Source organism: Homalodisca vitripennis, chromosome 2 (assembly GCF_021130785.1).
Source record: "Homalodisca vitripennis isolate AUS2020 chromosome 2, UT_GWSS_2.1, whole genome shotgun sequence".
Taxonomy (NCBI): Eukaryota; Metazoa; Arthropoda; class Insecta; order Hemiptera; family Cicadellidae; genus Homalodisca; species Homalodisca vitripennis.
The window spans coordinates 203738128-203756185 of record NC_060208.1 but is presented as its reverse complement, the minus strand read 5'-3'; the positions used below and the strand labels follow the sequence as shown (position 1 = coordinate 203756185).

The 18058-nt window shown below is 32.8% G+C and overlaps 1 protein-coding gene across 1 annotated transcript in view; it reads right to left on the bottom strand.

The window, feature by feature from the left end:
- Positions 1 to 2246: 2246 nt before the first annotated feature.
- Positions 2247 to 18058, bottom strand: part of LOC124355292 (neuronal acetylcholine receptor subunit alpha-7) — a 56985-nt gene continuing 41173 nt past the window's right edge. Inside the window, exons 8-9 of the mRNA XM_046806363.1 lie at positions 10057 to 10166; positions 2247 to 6063 (exon numbers count right to left, since the gene is read on the bottom strand). Of these exons, the coding sequence (XP_046662319.1) occupies positions 5611 to 6063; positions 10057 to 10166 (563 nt within the window). The 3' untranslated portion in view covers positions 2247 to 5610. The remainder of the gene's footprint in view (positions 6064 to 10056; positions 10167 to 18058) is intronic.

Below are 18058 nucleotides of genomic sequence, written 5' to 3'. Positions count from 1 at the left end.
GAAATGAGCAACCATATTGCCAGGTTTAGCTCATGAGTTGGGGAAGAGTGTCTCCTAGTCTAGATATTGTACACAAGATAAGAAGTTATAAAGATATTTTGTAACAATGGAATGATGGGATACTAGTGTTGAAAACCAATTTGCATTCTGTGTAGTCTAGTCAATGAATGGCCAAGTGAGACGTCTATAAGGAAAGCCAATAAGTGGTAAAACCAACTATGGGACAATGTTTTGGATACCTGGAAGTATAATATACTAAAAGTCCTCAACCTTACTGGTTCTGGACTATATTTTTAGCACTATTTGGTAATAGATCATTGAGTTGATATTACATATCAATGTCAATATCAAGAGTGAGATATGGAGTGATAACTTCAATCAGAATTTATGTCTGATGCAATAATTGATCAAAACATTGTAAACGCTCGAGTACTTACCTTGCTAAAGTAACCTCAACCTCCATCGTCTATTGAAAATTAGAATTTTTGGAATTTCCCAAAAATAAGTATAAAGATACACTTTTGGTATCTAACAAACACGTGAAATGTCTACGCAACACTCTGGTAATCACTGTTTCTTCGTGTTACGCAACTTTCCTCTCATGCTGTACGTGATAAAACTGCACACTTGTACATATCTGTTTGATTTAAAGCTTAACTTAATAATCAGTGTATTTTAATGGTGATCAGTTTAATGCCTTAGGGCACCTTCAGACAGCGATTAGTGAAGGACTGTGTACAGTGAACCTTTGTAGCAATCATTGTAAACTATTAGTCTACTTGTTAAAAATTCCTTGTAGACAAGAACTCACACAAAAGCTGATGTACTTCTAGACTTGTTCAATGTTTCTATAATTCATTTAAATATAAAAGTTACTTATTTGTAACACAATATAGATACATACTGTTATATTGCCATGCATAAAGTCAATAATGACTTTTAACTGTCTAATGAATGGTTCACATTATCCATCATAATGGTTCAGTGAACACAATAAAATTGTGGTAGTAAACAGTAAAAGAAGCTTCAATTTGGCTTTAAAAGAACAATTATTGATTGCTAAATAAAATAAATTGGAATTTAAGATGAGCTTTGTAAATAATAATATTTAACTAAGGGCCAAAATAAATCTTAAAATATTTAATTCACCATACAATAAATTTTGAAACATATTACAATAAACATTTGTACTTTTAAATTTGTAATTCAAAGGTATCATTTTGAAGTCTTTCAAATAACTTCTGGGCACAACAATTAATCTACAGAATAATAATTAGCATGTATAATTTTATATTATTTATTTTTAAATTAATTAGCTGTATCATAGTACGTTTATATTTTGTTTTTCCTATCATCCTGATTTATTTTAATTTAAAGATTGGAAAATTTGTAGTTTTGTGTAAATGTCTTGACCAATTAAAATTATATTAAAATTGTAGTCTGTGTTTTTATCAGGAGTTTTACCAAACTAAGTATTTTTTCTTTGATTTTTTTATGATGTATACTATCTTACTGAGTGGTATTTTCATATAGAGGTATGAAGCAACCTGTAAACTAATTGTATACGTTAGTTTGCTTCATTACTATTTAATTTTTGAAGTGATATGTCAAGTATAAAATTTGATTACGTTGTTATGAAATTTTTGTTTTTGTGTTCAGTTAATAGTTTTATTTGCTGTTTTCACGCCAGTATAAGACTAAGAGAACAAAAACACTGCAGACTGGAAACATGCTACACTATTTCTCTCAACATCGTTTTATTTTAACATTATTTATTATCAACATAACGTTGCAAGTTAAATTGTAATTTACTGTAAAAACACTATCGCTAGTACACATGTTGTAAAAAGTACAGATGCTTCTCATTATCTCAGTATTAAAAATATCATACACATGTATTTATCGAAATACTAATATCGCACTTCCGTTTAGCAAACGATTTAGTCATTTTTTATAATGATTTGTTTAAAAATAGTTTACAGTTTTATTTCAGACACAGATCTTAAAGTAGTAATTAACATGAATGTTTAAGGCCTTCATAATGTCAAGAGCCAGTAGTTGTTAACGTAACGTAAATGACTACGTATTTGTCATGAGCATCTGAGTTCCACATCTAACAGTTTATTACTATTTACCCGTCTGGTTATTGTTCTTGTATCAGCAGTCACACTCTCAGTGTGCGTTAAGTTCTCACAGGGCTAACTAGTACTGTAGCTGTAGCTTGACAAGAAATAACCCAGACAGTGTCGAAACATAACAGTATATTTGTAATAACACAGTTTAGTTCTACATTTGTCGTGTTCTACACAGCCAACAATTGTGTAGAACTTGTATAAACGTGAGCTGCTGCCGAGTAGGCACACCGAGTCATGTTTGCTTTGTAAAAACACTACTGCCCTTCAAAATATACTGCGCTAGTGTGATGGTGGCTTTTTATACTCATTCTATCGGTAAACAAGCAAATTAGTACAAGTTAAAAAGTTATAATGACGATATTTCCAGCCTTCACCGCTTTATATTGTGGTCGTTTTGAAATCGGTTTTTTCGTACTTTGAAACTTTTAAGATGTATAGAAAAACGTGGGAAATTGGTGACAATGTGAATAAAATGATTTTTTTATATAACGCAGAGGAGGTTATCAATGCGATTAATGGAACATAGGTCGTATTATGGTGCTGTCTATCGTATACCGCAACACTGATCATATTGCAAATTTTAATGGTTAAAAGATTGAATAATTAGAATTTCCATTTGGAGCAGCTAATGAAAATTAAAAGAACACAATAGATAAGTAATTTGAATAGTAAGTGAAAGTTCTGTGGTTATTGAACTAAATCTTTAAATAATTATAAGTTTGAGGAAAAACAATATTATGACAGATATATTATTTAGCTCAACTAATGTAGTTTATGTTCTTAAATTTGAAAGTATTGAGAATTCTTTTTGCATTTTAAAATTTTTGTTCCCTTTTAGCTCTGAGTGGTGAGTAATGTCAGTTGAAGAAGTTACATTTTTAATCCTTAAATGCTGATGTCATAAACTCAGAAACACACTGCAATTCTAGGATAATGAATTAAAAGTAAATTAAATTGAAATAAAATAGTACAGCACATCAGACCCATGAATTTTGAATTTCTTTTATAATAAGTTTCATTAAATAGTTTGAACCAACACGGTATAAAATAACCACAATATATAACGTGAAAGCTGAAATAATTACAATTCCATCTGTAAACTACGGTACCACTCATCGAATACAGAACATTCAATATGAACAAAACAACACGAAATTATGTTTAATCAACTAAGAAAGAGACATTTTCGACCTTATAACAAGCATACATATGTTAGGACACTATTAGCCCATAATATGGTCTAACAACATTGATGTATCTAATGTAATTATTTAAAAAATCACACATAACCTTACAATCTCAATTCCTTTTAGTTGAAATTTATTATTTTTCAAAAAAATAAATTTGAAAGCGGACACTTTGTATCAGCTGTCAGTAAATAATCTGTATCACACACCTTGTAAACAGAACAAACATGGAAGCCTGCCCTCAATTAGCAGTGCTTAGGTAGCTGGAGTGCCCCAAATTTGACTTGGGTCGTTTCTTCAAACTGATAGTAAATTCGCTGTTGGAAAAAAAAATCTTGATGTGGAAGAAATACAATACAGAAATCCATTTTTACCAATTCTGAGATAAGGATATTTTTTGATAATATAAAGTGTATTATAATAAAGGTTTTACACAAAAAGATAATATTTTTATGTAATAATGATATGTATTATTTATTAATGCTAAATTTAACTAATCTGTAATTTGTATCACAGATTTTTAATTATGTATAGCACAAGAACATATTTAATGGTGGATAAAAAAATTAAATGAAATATAATTTTGTTTATTACTATAACACATACTATATTTATAGTAAAAAATGTGTTTCCAACATGAAAAGCGTGAACTGAATAAGTTCTAAGATACTGTTAGATGTTTCAAGTTTGAAGCATGAGGGCAGCCTTCCTTTGAGCCTCCTAAGTTAGTGATTAGTGCCCAAAAAATCAACTAAAATGAAACACCTAAAACTTATCATTGTAAAAATATTACGAGTGAAAAAATTAACAGGATTTACAATTCATTTTATTGTACACTAGCTTTAAAATCTTACCACTTAATCAACAAAATGCACAAAATTAATCTTATTAATTTTGTGCTAGAGTATCTTTTATTAAATTGGTCTTCATTTTATAAAAAACAACGTAATCTCCTATTTTAGCTTCAATGTTAACAATCTTCATATTATTTATTCAAAGTTTTATTAAACATATCACAGAAATCACTAAACTTTTAAATATTCCCCGTTCATACTTCACTTCCTTGCTGAAGTTTTTCACTAGAAGGTTTTCACACCACGACTTACGTTCACAGACATTGAATTCACCTTGTTCATAGTGAACTTACGAGTACCAATTTCATACGGCTAAGTTGAGTACTTGGTAGTATAAATATATATATATTTTTTTAGGAAACTAAAGGTTTACGTCTTATTTATATTCATTATTAAGGCGATCCTTGAGAATATAGAATTTTTCTACAATACGGTACTTAACAACTTTTGGGAATTTTGTACTTATCTATAACAATCGTCTATCATGTTTAGTCATACTGCTATACTGCTTCTATCTTTTGTGACCAAAGGATTGTATAAAATACGAATGTCACATATTACGTTTGTGTAACTAGACTTTAAAGCAGACAACGCTGTGAAAATCAGAATGTGTACAAGATGCTTTTTTATACCGTTTTCCATAATGGAAAGTACATTTTTCAGATACTATACTAGCAGTTCCTATAAAACGTTTACAATTTGTTAGGGATGGTAACTGGAAAAAGTGCAAGTTTTTACTACGATGTATTGAAATACCTACACACTAATAATTCGTTGGAAGTACAAATTGTTGCCCCGTTTTAAAATTAACTAATTTTTTGGTTACCGTAACAAAATATTACCCAAAAGATCCTCCCGATTAGTTTTAGACATTGAAGTATATCAGAATCTGAAAATTCTGTATTATTAATGCAATATTTAGACATTTGTCTGTTAGCTTTAATACAAGCTTTAAAATGTACACGTCAAACTAATTTTCTTTTAGAAAAATACACAATTCTCAAGGATGAGTTTATCCCAGTTTAAACTGGCCATTTTATAAAACGGTAAACAATGTACCTTATAGGTTTTAAATGTATTGTGCTTTATCAAACTTAGGTATTTGTTATCGTTAAAATTTAGTAAAATATCTATTAGGTGTATAAAGATGAATTTTTACTCATTACATTTTAGCTATATGTATTAAAATGATTGTATTAGTTGGTCACGATTAAGAGCGTTCATAAATTCGATTAGTTTACGTAAAAACATATGAACTAGAGATGATTTTGGTTAAGTCATATTAAACTACAAAACCTCGGTTAGTATAACGTTTAACCTATTTATTTACCTGTATTAGTTGTTGCGCTTAAGTAAAGTATATGTTTTAACAACGTGTCGTTGGGGTATGTTAGTGTATTGTCTGATGTGCTGTTTGCAGTGGGGGTAGGGAGGTTACTGCACGATGATATGGGGAGCGGAGAGCAGGACGGCAACAGTCGCTATCACCGTGAACAACGTGAACACTATCAGACAGAACCTGTCGACCACCATCGCCGCAAACTTCCAGTCACTGATCAGTTCCGCTTCCTCGTCGGCTTTCTTCATCCGATTGGTGATGAACTGCAGCTCCTTGAGGATACACTGGAGGTCTCGCTGCCCCCACGAACACGGGGCGGACTCGTCGATCGTTATCCCCCCCCTCATGTAACTACTGTTTGCCGACGTGCAATGCCGGAAATCGTCGTCAATGTCTAACACGTTCGCGAGCAGACTCTTGGACGATCTCTCCTTCAGTTCCAGCTCCTTCATCCGGTTGCTCATCAAGATGGTCTTCCGGGTGATCTTCTTCCCCGGTCTCCCCATCCCAAGGATCCAGGGCAACCATTGCAGGAACACACTTTTTATCTGTAACATGATCAAGTTTTATATGAAATTAGTATCAGTTCAGTGTTTTTAATAACAGCTTTTTAAACTTTAACATTTTTTATCCATAAACTGTTTCAAGTCTACTATAGTGGACATACTTGTAGAAATGTGAGAGTAAAATTTCAATGAAAGTTTGCAATTTTATTTTAGTACTTAAACTTATGTTGCATGACTGTTAGCTAAGTTCTTCAGTAGAATTCCAGTTTAACATTTTTGAAATAAAGTTGGCTTCATACAATGAGGGTTAAATAGCTCAAGATTAAATTTAAATATATTACTTAAGTACATACCCAAGGAGGTACCTTATGGATGTCCTTGGTCCTATGATGATAGTTGAGCACAACCACGGTCAGCACCACTGATGAAATAAGCACTATGAGCAATATATTACTGAAGTACATACCCAAGGAGGTACCTTATGGATGTCCTTGGTCCTATGATAGTTGAGCACAACCACGGTCAGCACCACTGATGAGATAAGCACTATGAGCAATATATTACTGAAGTACATACCCAAGGAGGTTACCTTATGGATGTTCTTGGTCCTATGATAGTTATTCACAACCACGGTTAGCACTCACTGATGAAATAAGCATACTATTGAGACAATTATATTACTGAAGTACAATAACCCAAGGAGGTACCTTATGGATGTCTATGGTTCCTATGATAGTTGAGCACAACCACGGTCAGAGCAACCACTGGATGAGATAAGCACTATGAGCAATATATTACTGAAGTACATACCCGAATGGGGGCTATCTCCATGGATTTTCTTGGTCCTATGAATGGTTGAGCACAACCACGGTTCAGCACCACTGATGAGATAAGCACAATGAAGTCAGATATATTACTGAAGGTACATACCCAAGGGGGGCAATCTATCAAGGATTTCCGCGCTCCCTAATGATGATAGTTGAGCACAACCACAGACATGCTCTCACCACAGGTTGAAATAAGAACTATGAGCAATTTATTAACTTGAAGTACATACCTCAAGGAGGTAGGGACCTTATGGATGTCCCTTGGTCCTTAAGTGATAGTTGAGCACAACCACGGTCAGCACCACTGATGAGATTAACAAGCACTAATGAGCAATATATTACTGAAGTACATACCCAAGGAGGTACCTTAATGGATGTCCTTGGTCCTAAATGATAGTTGAGCACAACCTACGGTTAGCACTACTGATAATATAAGCACTATGAGCAATATATTACAGAAGTACATACCCAAGGAGGTACCATATGGATGTCCCTTGGTCCTATGGAAATTGAGCACAACCAACGGTCACAGCACCCACTGATGAGATTAAGCACTATGAGCAATATATTACTGAAGTAACAATACCCAAGGGGGTAGGTACATTATGGATGTTCCATTGGTCTTTTTTCTATGAATAGTAGAGCACAACCACGGTCAAAGCACCACTGATGAGATTTAAGCACTATGAGCAATAATACTTTACTGAAGTACATACCCAAGGGAGCGTCTCATGTAATGTCCTTGGTCATATGATTAGTTTGAGCCACAACCCCGGTCAGGCACCACTGGATGAGATAAGCACTATGCTAAGAAGCAATATATTAACTGAAGTACATACCCAAGGGGCACTCTCATGGATGATTCGCGGTCCTATGATGAATAGTTGAGCACTAACCACATCCAGTCTGCACTATTGAAAATGAACATAAAGCACTATAAGCACTATATTACTTAAGTATATACCCAAGGAGGTACCCTTAGTGGCTGTTCCCTTGGTCCCTAATGATAGTTGAGCACAACCACGGTCAGAGCACCACTGATTGAGATAAAGCAACCTATGAGCATTAATATCTTACTGAAGTACATACCCAAGGGGGCATCTCATGATGTTTCGTCGCGGTCCCTATTATGATTAGTTGATCACAACCACAGTCAGCACTAATTGATGAAAAAGCACTATGGAGCAATAATATTACTGAAGTATATACCCCAAGGAGGTACATATGGATGAGTCCTTGTGTTCCTATATGATAAGTTTGAGTCACAACCACGGTCAGCACCACTGATGAAATAAGCACTATGAGCAAATAGATTACTGAAGTACATACCCAAGGAGGTACCTTATGGATGTCCTTGGTTCCCCTAATGATTAGTCTGAAGCACAAACCACAGTCAGCCACCCACTGATGAGGATAATCACTATGAGCACATATATTACTGAAAGTACATACCCAAGGGGTAGGTACCTTATAGGATGACCCTGGCCTTTGAATAGTTGAGCACAAACCACGGTTAGCACTACTGATGAAATAAGCACTATGAGCAATAATATTACTTGAAGTACATACCCAAGTATGTACCCTTATAGTCTTTGGTCCTATGGATAGTTCTGAGCACATCCACGGTCCAGCACCCACTGAATGCGAGATAAGCACTATGAAGCAATATATTACTGTGAAGTAACATACCCAAAGGGGGCATCTCATCGGATTTTCTTCTGGTCCTATGATGGTTTGAGCACAACCACGGTCAGCACCACTGATGAGATAAGACTATGAGCAATAATATTACTGAAGTAACATACCCAAGGGGGCATCTCATTGGATGTTCCCGCTGGGTCCTATGATGATAGTTTTGAGCACAACCACGGGTCATGGCAACACACTTGGTGAAATTAAGAACTAAGAGTGAGCAATATATTACTGGAAGTACATAACCCAAGGAAGGTACCTTATGGATGTCCCTTGGTCCTCTGATAGTTTGACGCAAAACCACGGACAGCACCACTGATGAGATAAGGCACTATGAGCAATATATTACTGAAGGTAACAATAACCCAAGGAAGGTTACAATTATGGATGTCCTTGGTCCTATGATAGTTTGAGCACAACCACGTCCAAGGCACCACTGATGAGATAAGCAATATGAAGCAATATATTAACTGAAGTAACATACCCCAAGGGATGCGTCTCATGTATGTCCTTGGTCATAATGATAGTGTGAGCACAACCACGGTCAGCACCACTGATGAGATAAGCACTAATGCAGCAAATATATTAAACTGAAGTACATACCCCAGTGGCCACTCGTCATGGATGTTCGCAGCGGTCCTATGATAGATAGTTGATGCACAACCACAGTCAGCACACTATTGATGAAATAAGCACTATGAGCAAATATATTACTGAAGTACATACCCAAGGAGGTACCTTATGGATGTCCTTGGTCCTATGATAGTTGAGCACAACCACGGTCAGCACCACTGATGAGATAAGCACTATGAGCAATATATTACTGAAGTACATACCCAAGGGGGCATCTCATGGATGTCCTTGGTCCTATGATGATAGTTGAGCACGACCACGGTCAGCACTATTGATGAACTAAGTACTATGAGCAATATATTACTGAAGTACATACCCAAGGGGGCATCTCATGGATGTCCGCGGTCCTATGATGATAGTTGAGCACGACCACGGTTAGCACCACTGATGAAATAAGCACTATGAGCAATATATTACTGAAGTACATACCCAAGGGGGCATCTCATGGATGTCCTTGGTCCTATGATGATAGTTGAGCACGACCACGGTCAGCACCACTGATGAAATAAGCACTATGAGCAATATATTACTGAAGTACATACCCAAGGGGGGCATCTCATGGATGTCCGCGGTCCTATGATGATAGTTGAGCACGACCACGGTTAGTACCACTTGATGAAATAAGCACTATGAGCAATATATTACTGAAGTACATACCCAAGGGGGCATCTCATGGATGTCCGCGGTCCTATGATGATAGTTGAGCACGACCACGGTTAGCACCACTGATGAAATAAGCACTATGAGCAATATATTACTGAAGTACATACCCAAGGGGGCATCTCATGGATGTCCGCGGTCCTATGATGATAGTTGAGCACGACCACGGTCAGCACTATTGATGAACTAAGTACTATGAGCAATATATTACTGAAGTACATACCCAAGGGGGCATCTCATGGATGTCCGCGGTCCTATGATGATAGTTGAGCACGACCACGGTTAGCACCACTGATGAAGCCACCATGAACATTATACAATTGAAATACGTCCCTGTAAAAATAACCATGTTGTGTGTTAGCTTAGACAAGTTATAGCTGTAGTAGGTCTGGGCAGTGGTGAACCAGCAATGTTATGATAGGAATAGAAACAAGTCTGTAGCATTTATTTTGAAAACACTACACTAGCAATCAATAGTATAATTTACGTGTAGAGGTCTTAGCAATTCTTAATATTTTTTTCTTATAAATTATTCATATTGTTTTAAAACTGAAGTAATATTGATCATCATGTTAAATTTGTTTTCAATATAATGTATTTGAGTTTAAAAGCTGATTAGACATCACCCAAAAGTGGTTCAATTTACAAAAATTTTACCTTTTTAATTGTAAGGTTATTAAAAATAGTAATTTTTTGGATATTGGAAGGATCTTTTTATCTAGCACTATTAATTGCAACTATGATTGTACACAGCCAATCTTCTTGGTTGTGAAACCATTCAACAGTATATTACTAGTCACATGTGAAAATGTGCTTTTTTATCAACTTATAATATGGTTATGAATGAATGTGACCAAATTTGGCTGTTTTTCTATTAAGAACTGTTAAGCCAACTACACTTACATTATTTGTTAAAAATTGCACTCTACACAAACTGATGTTAAAACACAACTACATACTTCGACTAGTTTCCTAAAACTTGTGGCTCATAATACGTACAGAAGGAAAAATCTTGTTTGGATAAACGTTTTAATAAGATACTTTTCCCTAATAAAATTTGAGAACACTACTTACCACTTTCCACTAATGTCTACACTAAACACATCTCACATAAAACATCCTAACTTAGTGCACCTTTCTTTCATCTATGAAAAACTCTAGGTTAAATTGGTTCTATTGTGCTGTGAAACTAAGTGTTGATATTATTTTAAGATTTTTACAATACAAACTTGATATTACTATGATTTTATGCAGATTGTTTATTCATCAATCAAAATCATCCCGGTTGATATTATCCATCAAGTATGCAAGTGGTTGATGCTATTAATATAACTTTATCCAGCTGACTCATCAAGAAGCTAATGAAAGGTATTATCTATCAATAATTAACTGATGGTTTATTTGTGTCTACAACAACCATCCAATTGGTTGATATTAATTATTAAACTTTATCTGACCCATCAATAGCTGATATTGATTATAATGTTATCAATTACTAATTAACCATCTGGTTGTTGTTATCTATCAGCAAAGGTCCAGTTGGTACATGTTATCAATAAATAATCATCTAACTGGTTGATGTTATCAACAAACAGTTATACAACTAGCTAAATTGTTCTAAAACATTTACTGATCTGAGATTCAGGTCATCCAATTTATCCTGTTCAGTTGAATGTTATGATCTGGCTCATTCATTATTTAATGAAAAAAGAAAAAAGAGTGGAAAGTCAGTCAGTATTAAAACTTATGACGTTTGATTTCAGCGCACCCCAGCTCATTAGAAACTTTTATTATTTGAACATTGCTATGTATCCTAACTTAATGAACAATCGTTTGAATGTATCATGTGGCAAGGTATTTTTCGAGACTTAAAATTTCATCAGTAGACTTAAAATTTTGGATGAAAATTCATTTCTAGATAGATAAGAATGTGTTCTGTTACAAATTCCAAGGAATTTAGCTGATTATAATTTTTGTGTCAATTTCTTTTCCGTATGATTATCTGTCTATTTGCCCACAGGACATCTCTAGAATTAAATGAGTTATAGAATAGAAATTTGTCATGCAACCTCAGCAAAGCGTTTTACAAAAACACGTGGTGTGGTGTACTCATACCTAGTACAGCAGTTTCAATATCATATTATTCGTCAGTAATCCATTGTTAAACCAACGGTTTATTAACACCTTCACTGCAATAAAAGTCATTAGGACAGCTGTAAAAGTAGTAATGTGCGTCCACTGCAGTGAACGTGTTAAATAATAGATCTTTACATCGATTCAATCTTTAAAATAATATTACAAACAAACCAATTAAAATGAAGAAAACAATAAGTTTTCATAGAGTTCGACCACCAACAAATGCTTCCAACTAATCAATATTACCAGAATCAATTAGTTGCTATAATTCATTCAATAATCACGTGTTCATCAGTGAAACAATAAATTAAATGAAACCACAATTCCTAAACCAGTTAATGTTATCTATCAACAACAATCCAACTGTTTGTCGTTATCAATCAACAATTATTAAAATGGTTAAGCATCCATCAACAATAATTATCAAATGCTTACAATTTACCAAATGGTTAGTCTTATCCATAAGTAATTATCCAACTGGTTGATCTTATCTATTCATCTTTTATACAGCTGGTTGATGTTACCCGTAAACAATTATCCAAATAGTTTTATCCAAAACAAAATTATCAAACTGGTTGATGTTATTAGTAAATACCAAAATGATTGATCTGAATACCCATATTGAATTATCCAGTTGGTTGTTAATACCCATAAATAAATATTACAATGGTGTAAATGATCTATAAAAATGGTGCCATGTGGTTGTTGGATCCCATTTTGGCATTCAACCCCCGTTTTCATTCATACAAATAAAAACTATTATAACTTGTTTTGAAAAACCAAAATGTTGTGACATATTTTCCAAGCATTACATTTGTAATAAGAACTTCACTCTAAATTAAATATTTCAATATTGGTTTCTCAATTGAATATGTACCAATTTAAAAACGGTTTTAAATATGATCTTTAAAATTTGTAGATATACATTTCTAATGGCTGATTAACAAATACAAAAAAATCAGAGGAAAATTCCTGTTGAAACCTACAGTAGATTAATAACTCAGAACATGATAACTCCATGCAGCTGAAAGGACTAAAATTAGTGTAGGATTAAAAAAGAAATAATCTTAACACTTAAACACACTCATACGCTTTCCACTTCAAATTCAAACACCAGATACAAGGATAAGGTAAACAAATGTCATAAACAAGATTTTAATGATACACATTTCAACAACAACTTAAAAGGATATGCATAGTTTACCATAATTATCCAACTGCCTGTACATTTTAAACGTACTAAATATATAAAACATATTTTTTAATAGAAAATGCAAACATTTATCCTAAAGAGGGTAAAAACCTTGAAAGTAGTCAGTATTTTACATACCATGCTTTAGCACCTCTAGTATTTTGTCAGAATGGATTGCTCGATAGCTTGAATAATAATGAATATTTAATATTCATTATGTAGTGTCACAGTAAAAGATTCTACGAAGCCAATATTAATCATTAGTATACAATCAGTCCAATTAATAGTTTCCAGACTAACTCATAATGGATGACTTCAAAAATAGTTAACGCCATGGATATTTTTAACAGAGAATATTTTTTATCACACACAAACTAACAAAAACATTATCAAAGAATCATTGTAATATCATGTGAGGAACACTCGAATTAAAATGTTATTGAATGAGAATGTTATTTTTGTAGTATGCATAATTTAACTAATATTATGAAACGTGAATAAGAACTTTAAATTCATTTTCACGTGGATTTGTTTGAAAATTTGTTTCTGTTTTTACTTTTTTTGTCATAATATGTTTAAATATTGTAAAAGTAAAAAAAACTTAGATTTTATTTTTAATTTAAATATAAATTTTGGAGCCTCTGAGAAAAATTATTTTTGGAAAATATTCATTATATGTTTACATACAAGTATATAGGTATAAGTAATGATCATAAACAAACAAAAGGACCAATTTTGGTTCTTATATATAGGTAAAAAACTGAATCAAAATATATTTTATAATAAAAATAGTTCTTTAGACTAAATAAAAATTTTGTCAAAAATGAAACAACTAAAGCATTTTTTTAAAATAATTTTAAATAACTTATTTAAAATTATTTTTAAATAACTGAATAATAAAATATTGACCAGTGATTGAAAACTGGTTAAAAAATAGAACTAAACTGTTATTATCAATATCAGCAATACAGGTTATTTGATTTTGTTTAAATTCAACTTGTAATTATACTTATTAATATAATGTTGAAATCATCATTGAACCTCTAAGTACATTATAAACTATTTTTAATATTTCAAATTCTAAAAAATCATTAGTTAGATAAAAAAATCATTACTTAGTTCTAAAATGTAAATTAAGAAATATAATAATTTTAATACTCATTTACCAATATAGCATTTTAATCAATAAATATTGTACAAATCCACAATATTGAAATTTTGCTGAGCTTCATTCAAATCTGATTGGTTCAAAAAATTAAGATTACTTCTTGGTTCAGAAGCCTTTGAGAAATTTCTAGCAACTGTGACGTAACATTTTTAGCAAGGATCGGAAGAAGGTTTCTATTATTTAGTTTTATATGAAGTGTAAAAGAGAATGGATTAAAATTGAACAAGCGTTACTAACCGATCTTTAATCAATCGAGTTAAAGATTCACTTTTGGACCATCTCTACAGTCTTCCGGTAGTTCGTAAGGAGAAGATTCGATACAGTACAAGTTACTGTACTGATGAAAAGTATAATGATCGTAGACAGGATTTGAACCTGCGCTATCTCTGACTCAGAATTAAAGTCTGGTTCAGGCATCGGCACTCGTGCTCCCATTTACTGTGTGTTTATACATTATTGTACAGAATCAACACTACATAATCAATATGTCTTGAATTATGATAAATATTATTCAGTTAAAAAAAATTAGTACTGAAAATTAGATGCTTGTAGTACGAGTTTTTGATACAAAATTAACTTAGAGACTAATGTCATAACGTTTTACCTACAATACAAACACAATTTAAATCACTATTAATCATTTTATGCTCTATTTTTACAAAATACCACAGGTGCTGTTACAAAACAACTTTAAAAATACGTGAATTTAAAATGTAATAACTTAGAGAATAGGAACTTAATCTATTCATGCTGTATTAACCGACTAATGCTACAAACACTGATTTATGGTTTAATAAATAACAAATATAACACATTTATCGTTTGTAGCCAAACAGACATGGAATGAACAAAAAGTCAAGCAACACATAACAGTCACACGCTGGAACCTCCTCTTTGTTGCATACATTTATTTATGTAAGGTTTCTTTAAATATACATTTATTTGTTTAGTAACGGAGTGGAGCGTTTTATGTTACTTGTCCGATGTATTCATAATGAGACTACGCCATATCTACGCAAAGCCAAGTGATAGAATGTTTGAAAGTTCAAAGTGAAACGAACAGAACAAAGTGAGAGTTAGAAAAGAAAAGTATTATCTTTGTTATTCATAGTTTTTAGTTGAAATTAAGCAATCGTAATATTTAAAAAGTAAATTATTTAAAAGTAATTGATTATCTTTTATTTACCTTATTGCTTACCGGTATTCCTGTTATCTTCTGTTTAAAGTGGTTTTAGTCAGCCAAAAGCCTGTGTCACAGAATTACATTTTACACGAATCACATGTATTTATCTGTGCGCTTTATTTGCTGTATTTACAGTTTATATTAGTGCATGCGTTATTTATCTGTACAGGTTAGTTTAGATGGTTTAGCTGGTGTGGTTAGATGAGGAGGAGGCATCAACAACGAAACACATTAGCACAATTAGGAGCACATAAACAGATCGAATATACTCGAACTAGTCAATGATACTTGGAGGTGGATGTTAGATGTCGGTTAGATGTTCTGTTAGATGCTTCTCTTTATTTACATTCTGGATACATTTATCGTACGCTTTTATTTAGCAGTAGTTAGAGATAGTTAAGAGTAAATTTAAAAAGTGAAAGCAACTTCTCACCTGTAGAAGAGATGTCCTGTAAAATATAACTATAGAAGAGTTAGTGTCAATGGAAATGGCTCCTGAAAAAACTTCAATGTTCACGACATAGACTGAGACAAGTTTTACGTTTATACGTTTACGTTACGTTTATACTTGAAAACAATGCTAAATTGTAAAATAGAATAGAAAAAAGGTCACATACAAAAAAACTGAGAAATATAATATAATTACAGTCATGTCGGGAAAAGATAGTTAAAGAAATTGTCGAACTTGTATTGAAGTATTTTCAGGATATTAAAGAAATGTGCACATATAGAAGAGAAGAAGAAGAAGAGTCCAGTTAAGAAGCTTAAGCATTCTAAAATTCAGAACGTCTTTTGACATTTATGTTCGTTAATCTTTCCAAGTTTAAAACTCCAATTGTGAAGTTTTAAATCAGTTTTCAACTTTTTATCATCTTGTTTGGATTAATTGGTTTCATCAAGTTATTTTGTTGCCGCATATTTTCTGCACAATTTTGCGTTTGTAGAGAGGTTGGCATGTGTTACAGGTGTTCTAGTTGTGCTGAGTGTAGCTAAGTGCTGAACACTATGTGGTCAGTGGATCTATATGTAGTTTAGTGGACAAGGGCGTAGCAACGAAGTCAAGTACAAGCATTAGACCGCATTAGTGTCTATACTTGTACTAGTAGCAAATTAATTCAGAGGATTGCGTACCTACCAGTTGTAGGGCATTGGCATAGAATTCTAAGCACATATGAAACTAGCTAAGAAATTCCTTAAAAATTCACATAGTTTACAATTTATTTTTTGTCTTTTTATGACATATACCCGAAAATACTTTTGCACAAAATAATTTGCCTGTGATAATTTAAACATTTGTTGTTAACTTCTTTAAAAATGATTGGTATCTACATTAAAGATACTAAAACCATTCAGACAATTTTTATTCCCCTTGCTGACAACTGAATCTGTAACTTCTCTATTAGTGAGCCATTGTATTCGTAGGCATAGCAGAGGATTTTGTACGTTTGTAGTTTAATTAATTTTAAAGTAATATAAGTTTAGCTTAACACCTGTGTTGTATAGGCGTTTAATCAAATAACAAAATAACATTCATATCCAAAACAAAAATATATTGTATTTTATTTTAAACTTTGCACAGTGGTGTATTGTACGACTATCTAAATTACATTTTATGCAATGCACTGTGTATATCTATGTCTATATTGGGGGAAAGCCCACGAGAAGTGTCTTGGAAATGTTAAATGCAAGCCTAAGTAATATGCAAATCATTTTAAAGCTCTCTATTATTAGAATGTAATTCTGCACACCACACTTCTTAAATTTCATTAACTACTAAAATGGAGGCTATTGAAACAATATAAATATTGGACCTTTAAGGAACCCCCATTTTGTATAAGATGAATGCTTTTGGAATCATTCTATCAGAAAATAGCGGACTTTGAGTATTAAATTTCTTAATACCACTGAAACTCTGAATTTTGGGTATTAAAAGGAATATTTGGGTGTTATTGGTGTGGTTTGCAGTGATACGTTCCAATGACAAATACCTTAAAATGATATGCATACTGACAGACTTGTATTTCAAATTTTAAAGACACTCCCTACAGGTTGTCTCACCAACGTAAGCATGTGATGATAATCGCACAAAAAAGTACTTAAAATAGCCGTATACGAGTTTGTAGCTCGTATGTGCAAAGTTTGTAGATTTTATCGCCTACAGTTTAAAAAATGTTAAGGGTTTTTCAGACATTTTATACACCCTGTATACCTATTAAAAAATATTAAGGGTGAATTATAGACTGTTGAAAAAAGCTAGTACAGAACTTGTATAAGAATATTAGCATAACATTAATTTAGAGCTCAAATTAAACGATTCAGTTGGAAAGGAATCCAGAATGAAAATGAATTAAAATATCACCTTTTAATCAGCTCAAATAAACATTTTAGTTTCATGGCTATCATCTAGGTTTTACAGTTCACATTGTGTAGAAACATTGTTAACACAATTAAAATATTCAGGTATTGTGGACTCACTGTGGGGAGCTATCTATAGTCACCACATATTAAACCAAAACTGACAGAGCCAGTAATTTTCATAGAAATTA